At 19.6% G+C, this 10,000-nt stretch overlaps 4 protein-coding genes across 4 annotated transcripts in view; 2 read left to right on the forward strand and 2 right to left on the reverse strand.

Moving 5' to 3' along the window:
* Positions 1 to 3,805, forward strand: part of PF3D7_0718600 (conserved Plasmodium protein, unknown function) — a gene marked incomplete at both ends in the record, with an annotated part of 4,469 nt that extends 664 nt beyond the window's left edge. The window contains 6 exons of the mRNA XM_024473139.1: positions 3 to 72; positions 176 to 281; positions 394 to 443; positions 683 to 2,732; positions 2,835 to 2,884; positions 2,972 to 3,805. Coding sequence (XP_024329046.1) covers positions 3 to 72; positions 176 to 281; positions 394 to 443; positions 683 to 2,732; positions 2,835 to 2,884; positions 2,972 to 3,805 — 3,160 coding nt within the window. The remainder of the gene's footprint in view (positions 1 to 2; positions 73 to 175; positions 282 to 393; positions 444 to 682; positions 2,733 to 2,834; positions 2,885 to 2,971) is intronic.
* Positions 3,806 to 4,048: 243 nt separating this feature from the next.
* Positions 4,049 to 5,422, reverse strand: PF3D7_0718700 (conserved Plasmodium membrane protein, unknown function; the record flags this gene model as incomplete). The annotated part of the gene is made up of 1 exon (XM_001349053.1): positions 4,049 to 5,422. One exon carries the CDS (start codon positions 5,420 to 5,422, stop codon positions 4,049 to 4,051), a length of 1,374 nt encoding a protein of 457 aa, XP_001349089.1.
* Positions 5,423 to 6,129: 707 nt separating this feature from the next.
* PF3D7_0718800 (conserved protein, unknown function) lies at positions 6,130 to 7,551 on the reverse strand (the record flags this gene model as incomplete). The annotated part of the gene is made up of 5 exons (XM_002808737.1): positions 6,130 to 6,298; positions 6,451 to 6,674; positions 6,809 to 6,991; positions 7,169 to 7,379; positions 7,517 to 7,551. 5 exons carry the CDS (start codon positions 7,549 to 7,551, stop codon positions 6,130 to 6,132), a joined length of 822 nt encoding a protein of 273 aa, XP_002808783.1.
* A 905-nt stretch (positions 7,552 to 8,456) lies between these two features.
* PF3D7_0718900 (conserved Plasmodium protein, unknown function) lies at positions 8,457 to 9,361 on the forward strand (the record flags this gene model as incomplete). The annotated part of the gene is made up of 2 exons (XM_002808738.1): positions 8,457 to 8,873; positions 9,074 to 9,361. 2 exons carry the CDS (start codon positions 8,457 to 8,459, stop codon positions 9,359 to 9,361), a joined length of 705 nt encoding a protein of 234 aa, XP_002808784.1.
* Between the last annotated feature and the right edge of the window lie 639 nt (positions 9,362 to 10,000).

The following is a 10,000-nucleotide window of genomic DNA, read 5'->3' on the forward strand; positions in this document are numbered from 1 at the left end:
AGAACTTCCCAAAAAATAAAAAAGTATGAAAGTTCTATATATTCATATAAGAATCAATTAAGAAATGTAAACGTAAAAATATATTATATATATATATATATAATATAATATAATATAATAAACAATTATTATTTAAATTATACATTTATGAATAATTTTTTTTTATCTTGTTTAGAAAAAAAAACTCGATGGAGGAAAAATAAATTTAAAATTAATAAATATATTTGTTAATAATATATGTGATATAATAGAATACCTATGTTCTGATATAAACAAATCAGGTAATTAGAATGCATTGTTAAAATTAAAAAATAGGAAAAATTAAGATATAGAAAAGGTATATAATATATATAAATACATATATGTCAAATTCATATTGTTTTCCATTTTTAGTCTTATCCGTTCTTCCTTTCATTCATACCATATTGAATACAAGTCCCATCGTAATAAATAATAATAATAAATAAATATATATATATATATATATATATATATATATGAAACATGTAAAGATTATTCAGGCCTGCATATTTGTAATTACATTTATATATAATTATTTTGTGAATAATATTACAATAAATATGGTGTATTCAAAAAAAAAAAAAAAAAAAAAAAAAAAAAATACATAAATATATAAATATATATATATATATATATATATATATATATATATATTTTTTAGAGAGACAAAAAAATATACGAGTGTTCCAAATTAATACATATAACTTTAACCCAGTTGAACTGTAAAAATGTAGTGAATGATAAATATGAAATTCTTAGAGAAGAAAACGAAAAGGACTATGATTTAAGGACCCATAAATTAGACGATTTAGAATGGTTAGCTTGTGAAACTAATGATAAAGGTTGGTTAGCTATTAGCGACAGATGGGAAACATGTCCCAAGGATTTAAAATGGTTATGTGTGAAAAGAAATAATAGATCGTGGATATTGTATCGTCATATATGGGAAAATAGTTCAGATGATTTGAAATATATAGCTATATTGTTTGATGATAAAAAATGGCTACATTTATATAAAATATGGAAACTAATTCCTTTAACTTTAAAATTTAAAGCGATAAATTCAAGGGATGTTAATATTTGTAAACCATCATTAAGTGAAATTATTTTTAATGATATTTATAGTAATAATATTTATAGTAATAATATTTATAGTAATAATATTTATAATAATGATATTTATAATGATAAAAAATTTGTGAATATAAATTCATATGATTCATCATCTATAAAAAATAATTATAGAACTAGTAGTATGATGGGAAATTATTACTTAAGATATAATAATATGAATATGTATAAAAATTGTATGGATAAAAATATATTGTCATCAAAATTATATGAGAATATGCAAAAAAGAGAGGATTCCTTAGAAGAATCTTTAAAATATGATTTATATAAAGCACAAAAGAAAAAAAAAGCTGATGATAGTAATAAGGATGAACATATATTGAAACACACAAATACAAAAAAAGGTGTAACTCAAAAGGGAGCTGATAACTTAAATGATAAATTGTTAACGTCTAAAGAAATCGAAAAGGATAAAAAGGAAAATGAAAGTTTTAAGAAATTTATGATATCAAGTGATAATTGTAAGAATGGAATCATACATTCTATTCATGAATATAAAGAAGACAAAGAAAAACAAAATGATACAGATAGCCGAGTGGTGATTCAAAAAGGTATGAGTAAAAGTGTGCTACATGAGGAACGGGAGGTTATCAAAAAGAAAGAACAGGACCAAAAAAATGAAAAGGATGGCAAGGATGATAAGAGGGATATCCTATCACACAAACAATTAGACATAAATATAATTAACAATAGATTAAATTCCAAATTTATTTTAAAAAGAAGTTATAAAGAAAATTTTATTAAAAGTATGTTGTTTAATAAAATAAATGTACAACAAAAAGTAGATACAAATAATGATAATGATAATGATAATGATAATGATAATAATAATAATAATAATAATAATAGTGACAAATATGAAGAAAAAAATAAAAGTAATGAAGAAAAGAAAAAACAAGTTGATAAGAATGATATACCAGAATATAAAATTTCAGAAATAAATATTTTAAAGAACGAAGATATTAAAACAAATAAACAAAAAATTCAGTTGTTAGAAAAAAAAGAAAGTGAAAAAGGAAAAAATAAAGAAATCGAAAAAACGATGAATAATATACAAAAAAAGAAGTTACCATCATTAAAAAATTTATTAAAAATGAAAGAAGAATATTATTTTAAAAAATTCTCAAAAATGATTATAAAAAAAAGTATTTTAGAAGAATGTGTATCTAGTATAAAGAAGAAGCAAAATAGTAAGTGTATAGAAAATTTTGATGACAGTTCAAATGATGAATTTATAGATACTAAACATAGTAATTCTATAAAATATGATGAGAAAATATCTAAAAGAACAGTACCACTTGTATTAAATAAGTTATCTAAAATTAAATTGAACAATACAAAGAAATTCCCTATTTTAATAAAAAAGCAAAATTTTAAAGAACATATTATTAATATAAAAGAAAAAGATGCTTTCAAAACAAATAAGAAATCTACTAATAATTTATATCTTGAAAATATGCAACTTAAAAGGAATTGTGATAAACATATTTTTAAAACGGGTATGTCTAATGATATACAAGATGTTGTACCAAAAGAAACGTTATTAATGGGTGAGTTTTTCAAAAGTGAGGATATTAATGGTATAAAAAAAAAATATATATATATATATATATGTGATATATTTATATAAATATAATTTTATAATGAATTTTTTTTTTTTTTTTTTTTTTTTTTTATTGCAGAAAAGGAAATTGAAATAAATAAAGAGCAGAAAGATGAGGACATAAAAAAGGTAATAAAATAATAATATATATATATATATATATTTATGTTTAATATTATCATATGTAATAATTTATATGTTCGCTGTATTATCTAGGAGGATCAAGGAATGGTTACAAATTATTTTACAGATTTACTTAATGCATTTAATTTTGTTAATACTCCAAAGGAGGTAGGTAGCTTTTTTGATTTAAAAAATAAGGAGGATAAAATATTATTGGATGAAAATTTAATACGAAAAAATTACGCTTCATGGGAAAATGATAAAAGTGATGATGAAAAAGAACATTCACTAGAAAAGACCAATAATAACAGAGATGTGATGAAGTTAAATATAGAACCAATGAATTCAGAGATGATAATGGAAGGAAATAATATAAATGATGAAAATATAAAAAAGGATAATATTATTCCTAATAATAGTATAAATTTGCAAGAAAATAAATTACAATATATAAAAACCTTGAGAAGTTTAACTTTTAACAAATTCCCTATAAAGAATAATTTAAAAGGGTATACAATAAAAAAAGAATTGTTAACAAAAATAAAAAAGAAGAATAATGAAGAAAAATGGATATCTATGGAAAATGACGAATCTAAATTAAACCAAAGTAAAAACCAGAGTAATTCATACATATGTAAAGATCCAATATTACATTTTTATACAAATAAAAACAAATCCTCCTTTTTAAAAGAATCATCGGATTCTTTTATGGAAAATAACCATAGTAATATTTTACAAAAGGTACTTGATTCGGATTTGTCTAATTTTAATAATATGAATAAAAAAAAAATGACAGCTGATGAAATTGCTAAGCATGCAAATGCTTCACTTTATATAACTGTTAAGAGAAAGGCATCACAATCTTCTCTGACAAATTCATCAAAAATAATACCTAAGATAAAAGAAAAACCAAAATTATCCTTTTGATGAAAAAAAATAAAAAATATATATATATATATATATATATATATATGTACATATTTTTATTTATACAATTATAATTATAATATTTATGATATTACCATATATGATTTTCTTCAAATTGTTAAATTTTTTAATTTTAACTATGAAATGTATGTTATGTAAAATAAATAAATAATATAAACATATATATATATATATATATATATATATAATAATACAAAACAAAAAAAAAAAAAAAATGTGATGTCATTTTATATATTTAACACATTTCATAAAACAGCAAGCTGCTGTGGCTAGAAGTATACCAAACATATCAGTAAAGGCAGATGAAAGAGCAAAAAACATTTTTTCTGACTTATCATTTATTTCGTTAATACATTCTTGTGCTTCTTTCTTTAAATTTTGTAATTTTTTATTAAAAAACACATTTTCCCTTTTCCTCTTCTGTATAACAGAATCACACGCATTAATAATTAAATAATTTTTTAATGTATTTAAGGTATTGTTTGTATCAACCATTCGACAGTCTTTCATATTTATAGGATTCTTATTTATCTCTTGTGTATTATTATGTATATTTATATTATCATTAATATTATTTATCATATCGTTATGGTCTGATTTATTGTTTAAAACACCTTTATTATTTTGTAACATTTCTTTTTGATAATTCTTTAATTCATCATTTGTTACTTTATTTGCATTGATTGTATTGTGTTTTTTAATTTTATATAACGATGATATTCCGTAAAAGGTAGAAATTAAATATGGTACCATTAAAACAGAACAGTGTATAGGTATATTTTTCCAAATAGCCCATTTCTTAAAATATAAAGAACACAAAGCACATATAAAAGCCATAGACCCTGATGGATGTATAAGTACAAAATCAACCATCCTTAAAGATTCAACTTGTTTTAAAAATTTAAAGAACTGTAAACTTATCAGATTAGAAAATATAGATCCACATAAAAATAAAGAAATATATTTTATAGGTCCATAATATTTTTCAAGAAAACATGAAGATAAAAAAAAAGTCAATAATTGAATTGAACACTGCAATATATTTTCATTGATATAAAATGCACATGTTATATATTTTATATTAAAAATTTTATTATTTATATCCATTCCTTTTCGTTTTTCAGTATTATGTAAAATAAAATATTTATCTAAATGATGTATTATTTTATCTACCTGTAATCTAATACTCTTTTCATTATCACAATTTTTTAAATTATATATTAAAAATTTTAATAATCCTGATATACCTATCATACCTATAATAATAGAAATAGATGCATATGGAAATGATTTACTTTCTGGGTAATTAAGAACATCTGATACTTTTTCTTTCTTTTCATAATGATTATTCTTCTCTTTTACAAATTCTTTATATTGTCCTTTAGGATTCGTACAGTACGTTATATTTTTTTTTTGGTAAATGCCATCATTTTTAAATAAATGAAAATTATATTTTTTCAAAAAATTAAAATCATTTTTTTCTTCTGGACTCCTATTGAAATGAAAATATCTTATATTCAAACCTTTTTCAACTAAAACATTTTTACGAAAAAAATTATTCAGAAGATTTCTCTTTTTTTTTAACTCATATAACATTTTTGTATTCTACCTTAACAATCTTAAAGATTTTTCATTTAGAAACATATGGCATGACATCTTTAATATTACTTAAAGAGAAGCAAATATAATATAATACAATACAATAATTACTTCATATTACATTATATATATATATATATATATATATATATATATATATATATGTATATATTTATTTATATTTATTATTTTTATTATTTATTTTTTTTTTTTTTTTTGTGTAACTTTATTATACTGTACTATTATATAAGCACACTCTTTTATTCATTCTTTATTTTTCATTTTTCATTTTGGTAAGTTCCCGAAATATGTGTTTAATATTTCCTTCAAAACAAAATTAAATCAATAAGAATTTTTAAATCAATACGGTAATATATAATACATAAGGAAAAATGAAAATCACTTGAAAAAAAAAAAAAAAAAAAAAAAAAAAAATATAATATATATATTAAAATGTATGGAAAAATAAAATATTTTTACTTAAAAATCAAAAAGGTTATTCTATATATGTACATGTGAAAATTTATCAAATTCTTATAATAAATTAAAAGGGATAGTGAAAAACATTAACGAATAAATAAATGAATATATATCTATATGGATATATATATATATATATATATATATATATATAATCGTGTTTTAAAATGATAAAATATCAAGTACGTTTTTTATATTATTACATATAAAATTTCCATATAATATTATACCAAAGGATCATCTTCTTTCATATTATCTTTTTCATATGAAGATAATTCACTGATATCACCTGTATTTACAATATATCGGTTGCCCATTTTTTCATCCTTTAATTTTTTTGCTATATTAACTACAGTTGTAGAAGGTTTGTATTTAGCTTCTTTAATCCACGCTCTACCAAAAAAAAATAAAATATACAAACATATATATATATATATATATATATATATATATATATATATATAGATAGATATATATAGATAGATAGATATATATATATACATGCACATACATATGTTCATTTTATTTTACTCTCTCTTCCTTACTTAAAATCAGATTCTTTTAATTTAGAATAGGAATGATCATCATGAACAATTTCTAGTCTTCCTTTTCCTAAAGGAACCGTAGAAATAAGTTCATCACAAATACTCATTGGAGTTATAGTATCATCAGATCCGTTAACAATTATTACATATGGAAAAGTAGACAAATCAATATCTAAGTTGTGTGTAAATTTTTGAAACGTCTTAACAGATGGGGATACAAGAATCTATAGGAGAAATAATAATAATATATATATATATATACATACATACATGTATATATGTGTGTATGTATGTGTGTATGTATGTGTGTGTACATGTACATGCATATCCATTTTTAATAATAGCTTCTTTTATATACTAGAGGCTTTTTTCCATTTCTGTAGTTAAGATTCATAGCTACAACAGCTCCAAAATATATTCCAACAACAACATCAGGGTCGTACATTTGAACTCTTTGCTCTGCTTGTTTAATTGACTTCTTCATAATATAATAAAGAATTAAATGTGATCCGATAAAATATACAACTAAAATTATAACAATCTAAAAAAAAAAAAATATATATATATATATATATATATATTTATTTATTTATTTATTTACTTGTACAAATTTATAGACATGTAATATTTTTGTAACAATTTCAAAAAAATTATACATTCCTTATATGTATACATATATATTTCATTTTATTATATCGTCCCTTTTTTTTCAATTTACCGATAATATTATTGTTATTATAAGAAATATGATATCAGAAAATTTATAAGATATATATATGTTAAATAACATAACACATATTATAAATACAAGGAACAAAATAAAAGAACTAATGCTTCTCCTTTGATTAATGCCTGCTATAAATAAATTTTTTTTTCCAACGGCTTTTTCAATTATTTTCTTCTTCTTGCTTTCCCCAAAAATGTGGAACCTATTAACATAAAAAAGAATATGTACATAAGAATATAAATAAATAAATATATATATATATATATATTATTTATGAAAAACAAAACATTATTATTATTATGGGTTAATCATATAAAGTATTAGCTCCCTTTTTATTACCCGTGTATGTATAATATCTTTATATTTTCCTTCATTTTAAGTACTTAAATAAAATCATAAGAACATGAAAAAAAAATATATATATATATATATATATGATATAAAACCTATGAAATTATTTCTTATTGTCTCATTTTAAAATATATATATATATATATATTATATATATATATTTTTTTTTATTTATTTAAAAAGGAATACATGTGTTGTCCTCTTCATAATTTAATAATCGTGATGTAACCAATTTGTAATATCCTCCTTAATTTTAACATATAAACATATATTTGTTTATTATATTTAATAAATTTCAAATTATAAAAATTTAATAATAAGACATAATTATTTTAGTTAGCTAAAAAGTTTATTTATGTATACTTTTTTTTTTCTATTCATTTATATGTATATATAACCTCATTTTATTCTGAACGTTCATAATTATTTAAAAAAAAAAATTCCTTTTTTTATTACTTGTTCATAAAAAAAAAAAAAAATAATAATAATACTATAATATATATATATATATATATATATATATAATCTATATTCTCATTATTTTCATTTGTGAAAAAATTACAAGGAAAAATAACTCTAAGGGGAATTATGAAAAAAGTACAGAACAAAAGTAAAAGAAAAAGCAGAACTATAGAACAGAATAAAAATGTTGTTTATTCGGTACCATATTAAATATTAAAATATAAGTATAGATATTATAAGTATGTGTAATATTATAAAATATTATATTTTTTATGAAATAATAAAAATATAGATATTACTTATATACGTTAAACGTTTTTTTAATTTAATTTAACTGTTATCTTATTATATATTATAATAATATATAATAAATAAATATAAATATAAATATAAATATATATATATATATATATATATATTTATAGTGCATTTATATTAAAATATCCTTGTGTGTTAAAAAAAAGAGATGGAACGAATAAAAATTTTGTATCTTCATATACACGAAGATGAAAAAAGTCAAATGATCAGAAAGATCCTTGAAGAACTATATGGTAAGGAAAATATTTTATCTTCAAGAAAGAAATATAGAACCCTGGACATTTTAATTTTTATTTTTATATATATTTTATGTATATGTTGTGCATTAGTTTGTTTTTACTATTTATGTATAGTAAGTAGTTATGCATATATATTAATACTTCCTTGTATTATTATCACGGTGATTATTTTTTTCATTGGATCTATAATAATATACGAATTATTATATTCTACCTTTTTATACAAGGCTAATAAGTCTTTTGACAAATTAAAACCTCATGTAATTGTTGCTTATAAGTTTGGATGTATTTTAGCTACCCACCTCGATGGTCCCAAGGTTCCAATGGTTTATACAAATATATAAAAATAAAACAAAACGATCATATAATATTTTATACGTTTTCATGTTAAAGTTTTAAACTATTCAATTATATATATATATATATATATATATATATATATATATATATGTATATATATATGTGGTAAATACATTCTTACATTATATATATTTTTTAAAACCTTGTTTTTATTTTAACCTTTCAGCTTTTAATATCACCTGTTGAAGAAAATTTCTTTTCAAGTAAAATCAGGAAAAAAATAAATATCTCAGATTATCCATATATCATATTTGTACATACAACAAACGATAAAAAAAGGTACTTGAAAAAAAGTTTAAGTTTGATAGAATCTTTAGATAAAAAAAAATATAGAGTAGAAATAGTGAACGAAGGTTATCATTCAGAATTTTTAAGTCCAGCTGAATATAAATATTGGATTGATGAAATTCATTCTATGAGTCCTGAATATTCTTCAATTAATTACCAACAATAATAATTATGTGGAGGTCCATTTTTTTATAAATGATAAATAGTTAAAAAATATATCTTTTTCGTAAAACATTTATGTGAAATTATAATATTGGTCCATATTAATCATAATTTTTAAACACATTTAATATATATATATATATATATCAATATATATATATATATATATATATATATATTTATTTATTTATTTATTTATTTATTTATTTTAGTATTTTTCTTATTTTTAAACCCTTAAAGCTTCAAAATATTTTGAATTGAAAATTTAAATTATGAACATTTTACAATTTATTTTTTTATTATAACAAAAATATTCACTCATATATTTGTTTGTTTGGCTTAATTATTATTTTTATTATTTTTTTTTTTAAATGATACTTTATTTTTCATGGATACATTTATTTCTGGAAAAAATAAAAGTATGTCCATTTTTAAAAAATATAAGATATATTTATTAATAGTTTAATAAAATATAGGTGACTCGCAATGGATGTTATTTTATTAAAATATATAAAAATAAATAAATAAATAAATAAATGATACATATAAAATTAAAAACAGGACATACTTTTTTTTTTCAATATTCCCGTTATTCGCAAAAACATAAAACATTTTTTTTTATTCTATAAAAAAAATATTTTAT

The sequence above is a fragment of the Plasmodium falciparum genome (genome assembly GCF_000002765.6).
Source record: "Plasmodium falciparum 3D7 genome assembly, chromosome: 7".
Taxonomy (NCBI): domain Eukaryota; phylum Apicomplexa; class Aconoidasida; order Haemosporida; family Plasmodiidae; genus Plasmodium; species Plasmodium falciparum.